Source organism: Pongo pygmaeus, chromosome 1, assembly GCF_028885625.2.
Source record: "Pongo pygmaeus isolate AG05252 chromosome 1, NHGRI_mPonPyg2-v2.0_pri, whole genome shotgun sequence".
Taxonomy (NCBI): Eukaryota; Metazoa; Chordata; class Mammalia; order Primates; family Hominidae; genus Pongo; species Pongo pygmaeus.
In genome coordinates, this window is record NC_072373.2 from 115,967,001 (window position 1) to 115,984,552 (window position 17,552).

General features: G+C 37.1%; 1 protein-coding gene across 1 annotated transcript in view; it reads left to right on the top strand.

The window, feature by feature from the left end:
* Positions 1 to 17,552, top strand: part of RSBN1 (round spermatid basic protein 1) — a 51,140-nt gene that overhangs the window by 28,435 nt on the left and 5,153 nt on the right. The window contains exons 3-6 of the mRNA XM_054463611.2: positions 6,713 to 6,850; positions 7,166 to 7,308; positions 16,148 to 16,315; positions 17,330 to 17,438. Of these exons, the coding sequence (XP_054319586.1) occupies positions 6,713 to 6,850; positions 7,166 to 7,308; positions 16,148 to 16,315; positions 17,330 to 17,438 (558 nt within the window). The remainder of the gene's footprint in view (positions 1 to 6,712; positions 6,851 to 7,165; positions 7,309 to 16,147; positions 16,316 to 17,329; positions 17,439 to 17,552) is intronic.

Here is a 17,552-nt window from a genome sequence, read left to right on the forward strand (position 1 = left end):
TGCCTGATGATCTGAGGTGGGTCAGTTTCATCCAGAACCATGCCCGCCAACTCCCCACCCTTTTCCGTGGAAAAATTGTCTTTCACAAAACCGGTCCCTCATGCCAAAAAGGTTGGAGATCACTGGACTACAGTATTCAGTACAATAACATGCTGTAAGTTTTGTAGCCTAGGAGCAATAGGCTATGTCATATAGCCTAGGTGTGTAGTAGACTATACCACTTAGATTTGTGTAAGTACAATCTGTGATGTTCTCAACCACAAATTGCCTAATGACATTTCTCAGAATGTATTTCTGTCATTAGGTGACACATGACTGTACAATAAACTTGTGGTAAATGAATGACACCTGCTTTCCTGTAACTCATGTTACAGGCCTCCAAGTATTTGAAGACTGTGTCCCTCCTTTAATCTTTTCAAGTTAAATACTTTTGAAATACTTTTGATTTCTTGCATTCTTCCTCCATTTTGTATGGTTTGCAAGTCCCTAGTCACTTTAAATGTTCTATTTTGGGTGTGCCCTAGTTATAGATATTTTTTAGCCCAGATCGGGAGATCACACCCCAGATGATATCTCTGTGCAATGCAGAATATTGCCTCCCTCATTACAAAGTATACAAGATATAGGCTAAAAAACCATAACAATGAGGACCAATGTGCAGTAGCTAGAACAAAAGTTTGTCTCTTGTTTAGCAGTCCAGAGGTAAGCAACTCTGTTCCTTGTTGTCATCCAGGATCCTAGTTTCCTTCTGTCTTTAATTTTTGTCATTCCTACTGGTGTTGTCATGTGCATGGTTGAGACTAGCTCTTAACCACTCTGTGTTGCAGCCCTCAAAAGAGAAAAAGGAAGTGGAGGGCAAGCCACTTATAAAGGTATGCCTTGAAGATTGCATATGTAACTTATGTGACTGTCTCATTGGCCCAAACTTAGGCACAGGCCGCATTTAGCTGTCAGGGAGCCTAGCTCATTGGCCATATGCCCAGGAAATTTTCTTACTAAAAAGAAGGAATAGTTTGCTTGTTTGGCATTAGTTTCCTACAGTTGGTGAATGTTTTTTTGTTTTATTTATTTTTTTCTCTCTTTTTTTTTTCTTGTCAGCCTTTTCAGGTTGAAAGTTGGTGCATGTTGAATTTGTGGTCATAACTGCTGTTCATTGTTATGCTGTTAATTATTTAAATGTATCACAAACATTTGCATTTATTAAATTTTTAAATGCAAGTGATAGACTGGTAATCAGCAGTTCTTCTTCTCCCCCTCCTTTTTTTTTCTTTTTGCCAGAGTTTGTGGTTGGTTACTTCATTTCTAGCCTTAACATACAGAAATTCAACAAATATTTGTGACTACATACCAGGCACTTTGTATTACAGATATATAATATTGAATAATACAGATTGTTCTCTTTCACAAAGCTTGTATTCAAACATATTGCTTGATTTCTTTTGTGAGTGGTTTAAATTGGAGGTTGGCAAACTTTTTCTATTAAGGACCGGATAGTATTTTCTGCCCTGTGGCCTAAAATTTATGTAAATAATTCAAACAACCCAATAACAACAACAACAACGAAATAATCTGATTTAAAAGTGGGCAAAAGACCTAAATAGACATTCTGAAATTTGAAGACATAAAACAGGTATATGAAAAAATGTTCAACATAATTCATCATCAGGGAAATGGAAGTCAGAACTACAATTAGATATCACCTCACCCCACTTCTGGCTGTTAACAAAAAGACAAAAAATAAATGCTGGTGAGGATATGGAAAAAGGAGAACTTTTATGCAGTTAATGTCAATCTAAATTAGTACAGCCATTATGGTCAACAGTGTGGAGGTTCCTTAAAAAATTAAAAATAGAACGACCATGTGACCAAGCAATTCCACTTCTTGGTATATGTCCAACTCAAGGAAATTTAATCAGTATGTTGAAGATCTGCATTTCCATGTTTATTGCAGCACTATTCGTAACAGCCAGTTTGTTTTTCTTAAAAAACAGTTGTCCTTGACCATTTTTTGAAATGTTATTCTTACATCATTTTAATTGCATTACTTCTTACCTCATCCTTTCACAATTTCGTTAGCTAAGTCTTCCTCCTGTCTGTCAAATATCTGTTTTCCTTTAAGTGCAGTTCTTGGTTCTGTCTCTCTCTATTCTTTCTCTCAAGTCTTAGTCACTTAAAAAATTATATGTTATAGACAATTTCCAAATCTATGCATCTATTCCTTATCTTTTTTGATCTAGTTATAACTCCAAATCTAACCTAAAATCTGTAAATGTTATGTACTTTCGTTCTTTGAGCTTGAAACCTTATTTTGAGTCATTTTATACCGTCAAGGAAATATAGGAGTTGTAAAGGTGGACAATAACATGTGAAAACTTGTGGAGGCAGCAGAAATTATTTAGAATTTGCAAAATGTATATTTAGAATGTGGCAAATGTGGAGAATGTGGCAAATCTTGGTCTGTTATTCCCTTGGAATAATAGATCAGGAGGGGCTTTGTCTTCCTTAAAAAGGATTTTCTAGTTTGATGCTATAGGTAATATGGAGCTACTAAAGGATTTAAAATGGGAAGGTTGAATGATAAGATGTTTTTTCCTAGCTTACTTGTAGCAGTATGTAGGATGGCTCTTGGGGATAGGAATCCTGAAGCAAGGGTACTGGTTAAGAGGTTTTACAATTAGGTGAGAAATGATAATTTCCTGAATTAAGGCAGTGGTACTGCAGATTTAGTTAGAAGGATAGATTTTGATTTAAGTGATGAGGAAGAGGGATTTATCAATTCCTGATTTAGGACCTGAGAAAATGAATATTATTAACTGGCGAAGTACATACAGAAGGAGAAAAAGAAGGTTTGGGAGGGGAAGGGAACCTTACAAAAAAATGAGCTCTGTTCTGTAGGTATTAAATTTGAGGGTGTCTGTGGGCTGCCCAGGAGGCATTTGTATGTTAAGATCTGAATCTGAGGCAGAGTTTTAAGTTAGAGATGTAGATATGGAATGTAGTAGGGTACAGGTGGTAGTTAAATCTGTAGTATAATTGAAACCACCCACAGATAATATGTTGAATGAAAACTGGGCCAACTCTGCAACAACCACGTTTTGGAGAGGAGGAAGCCTGGAAAGGGAAATCAAGAAAGCAGGTGATTGAAAAGCATTCCTTGAATTTGGCTGTGAAGAGGTCATCAGTGATTTGTTTCAGGGGAGTGGTATGGGCAGAAGCCTGATTGCAGTGATATGAGATGTGAATAAAAGGTGAGGTGAGGCAGTAGAGACAGGTAATACAGACTAGTATTACAGAAGTAGGGTTCTTATGTGAAAAAGGTATATGTATCTTGGTGCTTTTGATGGCAAGTTGCAGGATAGTCAATTTTAAAATGGGCTTAAATGATGAAAGAGATTTATTGGCCTATGGAATGGAAAAGTCTAGAGGTGGGATTGATAGTTTGAATGTTTCAGGCCTGGGGTTTGCAGGCAGGGCTGGTGGAAGGACTGGGATAGAGGATGAGAGTGTGTTTATGAGAGAGGGATAAACCTTGAGGTTTAAAAGGCTAGATATGGAAGCAGCTGAAAGAAGGAGGGGACTGATACTGAGAAAAAAACGTAGGTCACAGAAAGCTAGAGGTCTAATTTCATGTAAGTAAAGGAATGAAAACAGGAAGGTTGTGGTTTACTAATAAGGGCTTTCTCTAGCTAGGCTTAGTTAGCTACAGTTATCCAAATAGGCTTTATACATTGCAGCTTTCAAAATGCAGTCCTAGTATTTTGTAGCATAGTTGTTTACTTGATGGCTCTACTGCCAGGAAATAAAAATTGAACATTGTTAATTCTTTGTCACTCATGGATACAACATTGGTACTCACACAAAGGTGTGAACGTGAAGATCCTCATAAGATGAGAAGCTTTTCTTTGTGTATATATGAAAATAAACATGTTGGTCTTGGCGAAATTATGAGGTCGCTATATTTTGTGGTCATACCCTCTCCTTGTCTTCTGTTGCTCCCGCCTTCCTCTTTTTTAGGTTTACTTTTTATTCTCTTTACAAATAGGAAAAGATGCTTCATATTTATTCATGTCGCATGTTGATTATTCTAGGTGTTTACCTTTCTAAGTTGTCTTCAAGTTCAGTGCTGTTGAGTTTAGTGGTATTTGAATTAGGTAAACTTGGAGTGGTGTGATATAAGAATATTAATTCAGTCTCACTTTGTGTGCAAAATTTAAAGTAATATGAATTCCTTCAAGTTAATAATGCATTGAGTTGTATAATCTCAGGCCAAGTAAATTGAAAACTGCCACATGGCAGTGTACCTCTTTAGGATTGGTCTTGAGTTTTGGCTGCTTTAAATTATGATAGGTCTTAAGAGTCACTTCTGGCTGGGAAAAAGATTTTAAAAAGATTATGATAGGTCTTTAGGACATTTGTCCCGTAAAATGCCTGTATAGAGTGAAACCCTTTCTTAGTAAAGGAATTTCTGAGACTGGGAATAGTTGGGAGAGGTGTTTTGGGGAGGCTGATATTTCTTTCTTTTTTTTCTGAGACGGAGTCTTGCCCTGTCGCCCAGGCTGGAGTGCAGTGGCACGATTTTGGCTCAATGAAACTCTGCCTCCCGTGTTCAAGCAGTTCTCTGCCTCAGCCTCCCGAGTAGCTGGGACTACAGGCATGCACCACCACGCCTGGCTAATTTTTGTATTTTTAATAGAGACGGGATTTCACCATCTTGGCCAGGCTGGTCTTGAACTCCTGACATCATGATACACCCGCTTTGGCCTCCCAAAGTGCTGGGATTACAGGCATGCACCACCGTGCCTGGCCGAGACTGATAATTTCTTATTACCCCTAAAAGCATATGATTCCTAGAAATGTTGCTGAAGGTTAAATCTACTTTAGTTGTTTTAGAATGCTTAGAAAGGTTAGAATAATGATTTAAAAAGACTTACCTTTCTTCCCCTTCCTTATCTCTATATCCCATGATGAGCCTTTGTTCCATGCTGCCACCCCTGGCTTTTTATGGCATGATGATCATACGAAACTTATGGAAAGTAATTCATATGAATATATATAAGGTAATTCTGGCCTGGGTGGCTGTTGCTTAAGAATCATCTAAAGTAATCTTTGGGGGGAGGATTTGTAAGGAATTAAAAAATCCCTACCCCTGCTATTTGAGAACAAGATCTACGGCCCTTTTTTTCTGTGTATATATGTGTGGGTGATGTTAAATTGTCTATGGAAAAAAATTGATTCTAAAAATGCTGCTAAAGAACAAATGGTGAAGAATTGTGGTAAGATATCCTAGATGGTCATTTATGTAGACTGTTTCCTATTAAGGCAAAATAGGTGGTATTTGAAACGTGACAGTAGCTTCTTTAAATTTTTTTTTAATGTTCAATGAAGAGCCATTTTATATAAAGGTACAGCTATATGTTAGGCTTTTAAATTTAATCTGCATTTTAACAGAGGTAGAAAATGCTAGGTAACTGATCTGAAGTGGAAATTCTGGTTAAATACAGCATTTCTAGTCTAGTCCATTGCTATGTACAGGATCCGTCTCTCTATTCTTGAGAAACTCTAAATTGGAGATTACATAAGATAAGAACATACATAAAATGACTAGAGGAATAGTATCAGATTGTATGGAATTAATGATAGATTCCATTCAAATGCTAGATAGGATGCTCTGGGCTACATATTTATATAGGATATGTCCTACATTCACTGGAGAGTTGATATAGAGAAAATGTATGTTGCTCGTAGGTAACATTAGACTTCAGAGAAGGGAGAGATCGTGGAGTGTGACCAGAAAGACTTCTGGAAAAAAAGAGCTTTTGAACTGCTCTTTGAAAGTTGGATACGATTTGGGTTGACAGAAAAGAGGACATTCCAGATTGGGCAGATTCAAGAGAAAAATCACTGGAGGTAGAAATAAGTTTGTCATAAGTTGAGTAGAGAAAAAGATTGGGGCTGGGCTTGGTGGCTCACACCTGTACTCCTAAAACTTTGGGAGGCCAAGGTGGGTGGATCACTTGAGGTCAGGAGTTCAAGACCAGCCTGGCCAACGTGTTGAAACCCCATCTCTACTAAAAAAATACAAAAATTAGCCAGGCGCAGTGGCGCATACCTGTAATTCCAGCTACTTGGGAGTCTGAGGGAGGAGAATTGCTTGAATTGGGAGGTGGAGGTTGCAGTGAGCTGAGATCATGCCATTGCACTCCAGCCTGTGGGACAAAGAGTGAAACTCCATCTCAAAAAAAAAGAAAAAAAAAAAAAAAAAGATTGGCCTGTCTTGGTAAGAGTGAGCCTGGTATCCTGGTATCTGGGCTAAAGTGAAGATGGAAGATTAATATGACCATGGTCTATTTTTCTCCCTGCCCTGATGATTTTACTTTTATATGTTTTTTTCTTCAATAAAGATCACACTCTAAAATATCACAAAGTTAAAAAAATAATTTTTAGAGAAGTTTAAGTATTAAATAGATATTAATGTCTTCAATATTTCTTTGAGATGTTCAGGTTAACTCACACATTGAAATTTGCTTGTGGCATATGTATTAGTGTATTTGTCAGTGTGCTTGGGTGCCTCTCTGACTTATTCAAGGTATTGACCTTTCAGTTCTTAGTTTGTAGAAGAAATGGCGACGTTGGAAACAATAACCTATTTTAATTCTTTAATTATATTATAGTTATACCTCAGTCCATTTTTCCCTCTTTTGTTTTATCTTAGGTCAACAGGACATACTGCTGTGGCACCTACCGAGCAGGTCCTATGCGGCAGATAAGTCTCGTTGGAGCAGTAGATGAAGAAGTTGGTGATTATTTCCCAGAGTTCCTTGATATGTTAGAAGAATCACCATTTCTGAAAGTGAGTGTTAATTAAGATTATTAAAGTTTTGATCTTTACTTAAGTGGGCACTTCATACGTTGAAGAGTATTTAGCTAATATTGCCTACTGAAATTAAATTTATCCAGTGTTTTGCACAGAAATGTTTAGATATAATATTAGTACAAAGTACTTAAATTCAATTATTCTTTTTAATATAAATTACTATGTAAATAGCATTTATTTCTTTATATACGGTTGTAAAAAAGCCTTCTTAGAACTTTTATTTGGGTGGGAGGATTAACTTATAAATCATTGAAACAATTTTTTAATGTGACTAATCCATCTGATTTCTAGATGACTTTGCCCTGGGGTACACTTTCCAGCCTCCGACTCCAGTGTAGGTCCCAGAGTGATGATGGGCCTATAATGTGGGTAAGGCCAGGAGAACAGATGATCCCTACAGCAGATATGCCAAAGTCACCCTTCAAAAGACGACGGTAAATATTTCTTTTTCTGAAATAAGCAAAACTATTTTTTTTTTAGTTGGTTGCTTATAAAAATGAGCACAGTTTGAAAACGATTTGTCTTGGGCTCCCTTAAGTAAATGTTTTGGTTGTCAGTTCCTCGTTTCAGTCCAATCATCACAGTTATCACAGTGAGGCATTTTTCTAAAACACAAATTTAATTTTTACTTATTTTTTAAAAACCTGTGCCCTAACTGCCTGCAGGATAAAAGATCAAACCCCTTAGGGTGGTTTACATTCATAATCAGGTTAACTGTACCTTTTCTGGATGTATTTGTGTTTAGTCTTCTCCGGCCATACTGAATTCACTTTCCAAACCATAGTCTATCATAACTCTTCGCTTTTGCACTATTTTTTTTTTTTTTTTGAGATAGGGTCTCACTCTGTTGCCCAGAACTAGAGTGCAGTGGTACAATCATAGTTCACTGTATTCTTGAACTTTTGGTCTCAGGAGAGCCTCCCAAGTAACTGTGGCTATAGGTGTGCACCACCATGCCCATCTGATTAAAAAAATTGTTTTGTGTATTTTATTTTTGTAGAGATGGGGTCTCACCATATTGCCCAGGGTGGTTTTGAACTCCTGGCCTCAAATGATCCTCCTGCCTCAGCCTCCCAAAGTGCTGGGGTTACCGTCCCACAGCAAACTTAATACATTTTCAAAACTTAGCTTGAGCTGGGCACAGTGGCATATGCCTTTAGTCCTAGCTACATGGTAGGCTGAAGTAGGAGGATCACTTGAGCCCAGGACTCCACGACAAGATCCTGTCTCAAACCAAAACCAAAACCAAACAAAACTTAACTTGGACGTCACCTCCTTTGTGAAGTTTTTCTTTCCTTCCTTAGGTAATTAATTGTTTCCTACAATGTTCTGTTCATTAAAGTTCTGTTTACATGTTTTTATTTTTTACTAACATTTGAGGTGTGCTTTGGGAAGACAGGGACTGTTTTATTCATCTTTGTCCTCATGACATATACTAGGTAACCAGTATTTGCTACATGAAACCAGTAATGTACTATAGGACCGAGCCTCAGTAATTCATATTGTGCTAACATGTTTTGTGTTTCAGACTTTTAAGACAAATGTAGATTAACTCACTCTCTAGTACTTTGAAAAATCTAATTTAATGAGACTGAAAATGATTTATACCTGCTTAGACTATGAAAATAGCAATTCAAAATAAGTGCCCAGAAGTGAGTTTTAATGGACTAATCTAAACCTTAACTTAAGGCTCATAGGAGAATGATACTTGAGTTAAGTATGGAATAATCTTAGGTACTTGAAATGTATTGAAAATACTTTGAAAAAATTATGTACGAATGCAGGGTGGTGGCATGGTAAAAACCCAGGAGTCATTTGAAAGTTCTGCACATTGTTAGATTATAGCAGTTTTTGTTGCAGGATGATGACGAATCTTGAAATCTTATTAAATTGTTAAATACTATATACATTTTTTGTTCTGTAATCTTTCCTCAAAAAATGACCATCGTTTGTTTCCTGATTTTTATAAACTTAAGAAAAAAGTAATAGGAAAGAGTAAAAAGAGGGCAGGCGCAGTGGCTCATACCTGTAATCCCAGAACTTTGGGAGGCTGAGGCAGGCAGATTGCTTGAGTTCAGGAGTTCAAGACCAGCCCGGGCAACATGACAAAACCCTGTCTCTAGTAAAAATACAAAAATTAGTGTGGTGGCATGCTCCTGTAATCCTAGTTACTGAGGTGGTTGAGGCATGAGAATCGCTTGAACTCAGGAGGCCAAGGTTGCAGTGAGCTGAGATGGTGCCTCTGCACTCCAGCCTGGAGGACAGAGTGAGACTCATCTCAAAAAGAAAAAAAAAAGAAGAGTAGAAAGAAGGCAGGCTGGGCATGGTGGCTCACACCTGTAATCCCAGCACTTTGGGAGGCCAAGGCAGGCGGATCACCTGAGGTCAGGAGTTTGAGACTAGCCTGGCCAACATGGTGAAACCCCATCTCTACTAAAAATACAAAAATTAGCTGGGCATGGTGGCAGCCGCCTGTTATCCTAGCTACTTGGGAGGCTGAGGCAGGAGAATTGCTTGAACCCAGGAGGCGGAGGTTGCAGTGAGCCGAGATTGTGCCACTCCACTCAAGCCTGGGGGACAAGAGCAAGACTTCATCTCCAAAAAAAAAAAAAAAAAGGCAGAAAGCCACCATTTAGGCATATTAACCTTTCAAATTATATATTGCCATAAATAATCTTTTTACAAAATCCATTCTTTGTGTGATGTTTACTTTAAAACTTGGGAATTTTTACTGTATGGTTGTTATCAAGATTTATTTAAGCAATTCTTGGTTTTGTTTTTGTTTTTTCTTTGAGACAGTCTTACTCTGTCACCTAGGCTGGAGTGCAGTGGAATGATCAGGGCTCACTGTAGCCTACCTCCCGGGCTCAGGTGATCCTCCCACCTCAGTCCCCCCAAGTATCTGGGACTACAGGTGCCTGCCACCATGCCTGGCTGGTTGTTTTTTTTGTTGTTGTTGTCGTTGTTTTTGAGATGGAGTCTCGCTCTGTCACCCAGGCTGGAGTGCAGTGGCGCGATTTCGGCTCACTGCAAGCTCCTCCTCCCGGGTTCACGCCATTCTGCTGCTTCAGCTTCCCGAGTAGCTGGGACTACAGGCTCCCGCCATGATGCCCGGCTAATTTTTATTTTTATTTTTGGTAGAGATGGGGTTTCACTGTGTTAGCCAGGATGGTCTCAATTTCCTGACCTCGTGATCCACCCGCCTCGGCCTCCCAAAGTGCTGGGATTACAGGTGTGAGTCACCGTGCCCGGCCTGTTGGTTTTTTTTTTTAAATTTTAATTAAAAAAGAGTTGGCCCTTACCAACTCTTTATTAGTCTAATTTTTTCCCAGGTTTTCAATGTAAACAGTATTTTGAAAACATGATACTGGCATGCTGGAGCCAGTTTGTACCTGTTCACAAAGGCTGTCATTAGCATCACTTTCCAATTCCACATTGCGTGATGTCCCGTTAGTAACTGGAAATCATTCGTGTTAGGTGTATTTGTACCATAGAAATCAGCAAATCAGCTAAAATCAGCCACCTCCCCTGACCCTCAAGTCAGATGTAAAATATATAGAGCATACCACTGATTGTATATGGATGGAAGTTTGGTAGATATGTATGTTTGTGCATATGCGTGTTTGTTTTCTTTTTTTTAATATTTTTTGAGACGGAGTCTCACTCTGTTGCCTGGCTGGGGTGCAGTGGCGTGATCTCGGCTCACTGCAACCTCCGCCTCCCGGGTTCAAATGATTCTCCTGCCTCAGCCTCCCAAGTAGCTGGGACTACAGGCATGCACCACCATGCCCAGCTAATTTTTGTATTTTTAGTAGAAACGGGGTTTCACCATGTTGGCTAGGATGGTCTCGATCTCTTGACCTTGTGATCCTTCCGCCTCAGCCTCCCCAAGTGCTGGGATTACAGGCGTGAGCCACTGCACCCGGCCATGCGTGTTTATATTCTTAGTAAAAATTCCTAAAGTCTCAAAGTATACACATTTCTAATGGGCTTCCAGAAATGTACCAATTTATATACCCACTCATATAATACAGTTCCCTTTTTCTCATACGCTCCACTAACATTTTTAACTATATTATCTGATTGGATAAAAATGTCTCATTTTATTTTATTTTAAAAAATTGTTTTAGACAGAGTCTTGCTCTGTCACCCAGGCTGGAGTGCAGTGGTGCGATCTTGGCTCACTGCAACCTCTGCCTCCCGGGTTTAAGTGATTCTCATGCCTCAGCCTCCCAAGTAGCTGGGATTACTGGTGTGCACCACCACGACTGGCTAATTTTTGTATTTTTAGTAAAGAGGGGTTTCGCCATATTGGCCAGGCTCATCCCAAACACCTGGCCTCAAGGGATCCAGCCACTTCGGCCTGCCAAAGTGCTGGGATTTCAGGCGTGAGCCACTATGCCCAACCCAAAAATGTCTCATTTTAATTTGCTATTTTTTGAGGGGTTTCTTATTTTGTCTTTGGTGATTTCCTTTTAATTTCCTTTATACATATTTATATTTTGGTATTTTTCTTTTGTAAAAATCCCATATATATTATGACTATTAAGCTTTTTTTCCCTTCTGTTCCAAGTTTTTCTCTTTTTTTGTCTTTCAGCTTTAGTGTTTTTTTCTTTACTTACAGAAATTTTTGTTTATATGATCTATCTTTTAAGGTTTCTTCTTTAGTAATAGGCTTAGAAGAGCCTTCTTTTATTCAGTGTTATAAAATACTCACCTACATTTTCTCTTAGTACTTCTGTGATTTCAGTATTTACATATTTAACCCACCTGGAATTGGCTTCAGTATAGAGGAAGAGATTTACATTTTTTTCCAGGTAGTTAGGCAGCTGTACGAACATCATTTATTTAATAATGCATCTGAGGTGCCATCAAATTTTATTTCTGTTGGTATTAAATATTCTTAAGTGAGGCATTCAGAAGCATTTTGAATTAGAATTGAATGAATCAAAATGTAAACACTAATGTCCATCTTTTTGTGTTAGTGAAAACTAGTTGCGGAAAATGGTGGAATAAAAATGTGAGAAGCTGTTCAGTTACCAAGGACACTGCTACTGAAGCCGATCTTTGGATTTATGAACTCTAGAGTTAAAGAAATATGTGTACAGAGTTTTTAAAAAATCAAATAATACAGCAAGACTTACAATGGAAAATCCTGCCCACTTTTCCTTCCCAGAGGCAAATATATTTTTACAAGAGGCAAAACCCATTTGTTTATAATACTTTTTTAAAAAGGCTTTGGCAGGGTTTTTAATTAAAATTTTTTTTTAATCTTGTGTATATACTAGTTGTATATATGTATGATATACATGTCATGTTTTTATACAGGTTTTGAATTTTTGGTATGATAGCAGGTATTCCGTCCTCTTACCTGTTCTCTGAATAGTTAGATGACCCCTACTTTATCCTCTTCCTCCTCATTTCTTCTTTCGGTCAGCTGTCCCTACACATTGCTGGGGTTAATTCATATTCTGTTTTAAAATTATCATTAGGTCTTACATGCCTTGTCAATAAGTAGATTCTAAAATTTTATGGCTAGCTATGTTTACTGCAGACCCAGCTATTAAGTTATTAATTCATATTCTAAGGTTTCAATATTATGTCATCACTCAAAGGAAGAATATACAAAAGCATCTTTCTTTTCTATATTTCACCTACGTACTTAAAACCGTGTCACATTTTTTGAAAGTTTTATATTTGGTATCATAACTTCTTTAAAAAAAAAGTCTTCTGTTTTTCCTGCAGTTTCTGATTGCCCTGTTTTTTGAGGTAGGAACATAAAAAAGTGTTCTGTTTTTCCTGCAGTTTCTGATTACCATCTTTTTTTTTTTTTTTTTGAGGTAGGAACATAAACTTTTCTTGACCATCCTAAATATCTTCTGTTCTCTTTATTGCTTCCCATCTTTTTATTTATTGCTTCCATTCTCCTTACTGCTTATAGGGTTAGAGTTAAGGTACATTACTTCCAGAACCACGCTGACTTTCTCATCTGTTTGACTATGGCTTTCTTTTATAACCCTTTTTTTTTTTTTTTTTTTTTTGAGAGGGCATTGGTGTTGGTAGTTACCTAGCATTCTGTTCTTTTGTCATATCCTCATGCCTTTTAGAATTTTTTTCATACTGTCTGCTGTAACATATCAGTTTTTTTATGTGGATATCTTTTGGAACTCCGTGTTCTGCCTATAGAAGGCTTATTTCAGTTATCCACGTAGGACTTCCTATTTAATGCTTTTCTGCATTAACCTATGGTTGTTGTTTTCCTAGACTTATTTCCTTCTCTTGCTTAAACACATTCTCAAGGAATAGTCTAAGAAAAAGGAGGTATTCTGAGTTATATGTCTGAAAATTTCTTTTTCTGTTAATAAACATGATTTATAATTTAGCTGAAGTCCAGAAGTTGTGTTGTCTCTTAGTATTTTTAGTATTTTTAGCAGTGCTCTATTGTCTTCTGGCATCTAATATTATTTATGAGAAGTCCTAATGCTAGTGTAATTTTTATTCTTTTGTAGGTAGCCTATTTTTTTCTTGTCTGCAAGCTTTATAGCATCCTCTATCATTAGCAGTCTGAAATTTCACAATGATATGTCTTGAGTCTTTCATTCTTATTTCTTAATTATACTTTTTGTTGTTTAGTAGTCACCTTAAATTGAAAGATTCATGTCTCCTTTCTTTCTGATAATTTTTCTTACTTAATTGGTTTGGTAATTTCTTCTTCATTTTCTCTTCTTTCTTTCTGAAACTACTATTGGTTGAATAATAGATCTCCTGGTTTGATGGTCCTCATATTTCCTATTATCTTTTTGCTTTTGATTCTGAGACATTTACTGGACTTTTGTCTTCTAACCTTTCTTTGGTGTTTTAAAATTTTAGCATTGTTCATTTTGGTTTTTCTCTGTCAGGCTGCTATCTTCAGAAGCTGGTGATTCTTGGTTGACCCATTCATATTTTAAAATAAAGCATTGGGTTTATTGTGAGTTCTATTTATATTTTGGTGAGTCTTGTCAACAGGTAGACAATTGTCAGTTGTCAACTTAGAGTGAACAGGCATAGAAATGGACACTAAATGACGTGCCCAAATTTCAGAGGATTATGTTCTATTTTTGTGGCAATTTCCATGTGTTTAGAGAATGTGCAGTTTTTCTGGCTGAAAGTTTATCAGGATGTTTTTGGCTATAAGCAACAAAAATTTTGGTTCAAGCTTCTTTATAAAATAAAATGTCTGTCTTGTATATCGAGAAGTCCAGAGAGGTTGGTTCTAGGCACCATATGGTCAGTGTGTCAGTGCTGTTATCAAGGGACCAGATTCTTTCCTTTTCTCTGTTCTAACATTGTCTTGCCCTAGGCTATGTACTTAACACTAGCTCCCTTTATAGTTGCTAGATGGCTGAGGCAGTTCTAGACATCACATCTTGATTCGGCTATATCTAATAGAAGATAGTATCTTTTCTTGTACTTCTTTCTTAGGAGCTAGGAAACTTCCCAGAAGTCTCTTCAGCATATGTCCTTTCATACTATTAGACAGAATCAGTTCATGACTATTCCTAAATCAGTCACTGTCAGGGGAAATGAGCTTACCATAATTTACCAGGACTCATCAGAAATTAACTCTGGAGTTTGTGAATGAGGTCACATACAGGGCAGAATGAGATGCCTAATGAAAATTAGGGTTCTGTCAGGGAATTAAAGGGGAGGAATGGATGCTGGGTGGGTAGCCATAGTCTACTCCATGTAGGGCTAAATGCCTGTCTACATTTCTACCTGCAGGGATGACTTGTTTATTTGCAGAATTTCACTTTAATTCCCCTTTTCTCAGCCTCACTTCATTTCTGTTCATCATTATTATGCCTGGCTTCTTTTTGGACTCAGGCTTTTCCAAGGTCTGTTGGGCAGGTCTGCTGCCTTTTTGGCTGCTGATCCCTTCTTGTGTATTCTATGCCTGTGGCTTTTTCTGCTCAGTTTTATTAGTCTCAGGTACTATGATCATTTTCCATCTTGCAAAAGTTTGTTGATATTGCTCATTCATTAATTCATTTCCTTTGTTGCTTCTTATTCACTATCATCTTTAGATTATTATACTTAGAAATTCTTGAGCACATAAAAAAGCAGAAAACAATATAATAAACTGCTGTGTGTTTAATATACAGTCAACAGCTGTCAACTCATGGCTAATTCTGTTTCATCTGTACTCTAATCCATTCTCCCATCTAATCCTCACTTCCCCCATTATTGGTTTGAAGACTTTTACTTTCATTTTAATGTAGAAGGAGATAACATGGATGCCTGATTTGCAATCTTGAATCAGAACTCTAGTTTAACTATAATAGGGTCATTGCCTGATGCACGTGGCAAGTCAGTACACCAAAACAGCAGATTGCAACAGAGAAAGTTTAATTGTAGGGCCACTAAAGGAGGAGATGGAAGGAAATCTCAAATCTGTCTCCCTGAGGAGTTTGGGGGTTAGGGTTTTTAAAGGTTTTGGAATGGGCTGATGTGTGGAGATGTTCATTGGTCCGAGAGTACAAAGTGAAGTCATGGACAAAGAGATGAATAAACTATTATCATGCTGATTAGGTTTTTCTATGGGGGTCTTTATATTGGTTGGCAGCAGCTGTTTTGCCAGAATTCAGGATCTGCTTAAGCCATTCTTAACATCGGAGATTCTATCTTAAACAAAAGCCTTATGATGCTAACACTAGAATTCTTTTTTTAAAAAAGTATATATATATATATATATTTTTTTTCCCCCCAAAAAGGTTTTCCCACTTCAAGAAATTCTATCTGTAGGAACAATGGGGATGCAAATGGTCAGTATCTAGTGTTACCTGACTTTTAGTTACAAGAAAGTGGGTCTAAGTGCAGCCTGATTAATGCTTAATTATAGCTATATTTCCATCCAGAATTTTTATTAACTGTGTGAGGGCAGCCTCACTAGTAGCATATTTTGAGAGTTGGAAATAAGATGAATGAGGGTAAAGAAGCCTTAAACTTTGACTTTTATTTTCTGTTGATAGAACAGAAGCACTACATTTGAGCCTAATCTAAGATATATTTTCAGCTTTATTATGGCACACAGGGAGAGGAAGGTAATTACATTAAGCATTATAATATAGTGTATTAAATGCTAATGATCATAATCATTGAACCCTTCTCAGTCCTCATCTTATTTAAATCTGGTATTTTAGCAGACTTTTTTGCCTTACTGCTATTAATTAATTTTTTTTTGGTCTCTTTCTTCCTTGCTTACCCTTTGTTTAACAACCAAATCAACTCTAGATCAATGAATGAAATAAAAAATCTCCAGTACCTACCTCGGACCAGTGAACCCCGCGAAGTCCTCTTTGAAGATAGGACTAGAGCTCACGCTGATCATGTAGGTCAGGGGTTTGACTGGCAGAGTACGGCTGCTGTTGGAGTTTTGAAAGCTGTACAGTTTGGTGAATGGTGAGTTAATTGAAGTCAACTGCAAGGTTGGTTAATATTGTGTAAGACAATGTGGACTCTATTTAAAAGGTTTAGGACCAGTTTTTTAAATTGCGGTAAAATACACATAAAGTTTGCCATCTTAACCATTTTTAAATGTACATTTGGTAGAGTTAAGCATATTTACATTGTTACGAAACAGAGCTCCAGAACCTTTTCATCTTGCAAGGCTGTAACTCTATACTCATTGAACAACAATTCCTCTTTTACTCTCACCCCCAGGCTCTGGTAACCATCATTCTACTTTCTGTTTCTATGAATTTGACTACTTTACATATTTCATATAGATGGAATCATATAGTGTTTATCTTTTTGTGGCTGGCTTATTTCTTTTAGCATTGTCCTCCAGGTTCATCTGTGTTGTAGCAAGGGTCAGAATCTCCTTCCCTTTTTAGGCTGAATAATAATTCATTGTATGTATATACCACATGTTGTTAATCAGTTTATCCATCAGTGGACACTTGGGTTGCTTCCACCTTTTGGCTTTTGTGAATAATGCTGGTGTGAACATGGGTGTATAAATATCTCTTCATGTCCCTGCATTCAATTATTTTGGCTATACACCCAGGAGTGAAGTTGCTGGATTATATGGTAGTTCTGTTTGTAATGTTTTGAGAAACTGCCAGACTGTTGTCCATAGTGGCTAAACCATTTTATATTCTGTTGGGGCCCAGTTTTAACAAAGCTCAGGACATGGAGATACAAAGTGGTGAGAGGACTGCAAATGCATCTAGTTTAGAATAAAACTATTCTTTTTAGCCATTTTTGTTTTAATTTTACAACAGCAAATCTGATTTTTATGGCTTTTTAAGTTTTAGTTTTTTTAAATTAAAAAAAATTGTATACCTAGTCCTTAGAAACTATGCATCTATTTCTCTGCTAGTAGAAGCATTTCCAAGAACAAAAGAACTGAAATTTGTCATTATTTTTCATTGTGAGATGTTTGTCGCTGAAACTTAATTTTGTTAATCTTAGGAGTGACCAACCTCGCATAACCAAAGATGTGATTTGTTTTCATGCTGAGGATTTTACTGATGTTGTACAAAGACTTCAGTTAGATCTTCATGAACCTCCAGTTTCCCAGGTAATAATTTATTTTTTATTACCATTTGTGATATTGGAAGTAAATATACCCATTTTATTTTGAATTTTATCTTACAGTCTGATATGTGGGATAGTGAGTTTAATTTTATTACTG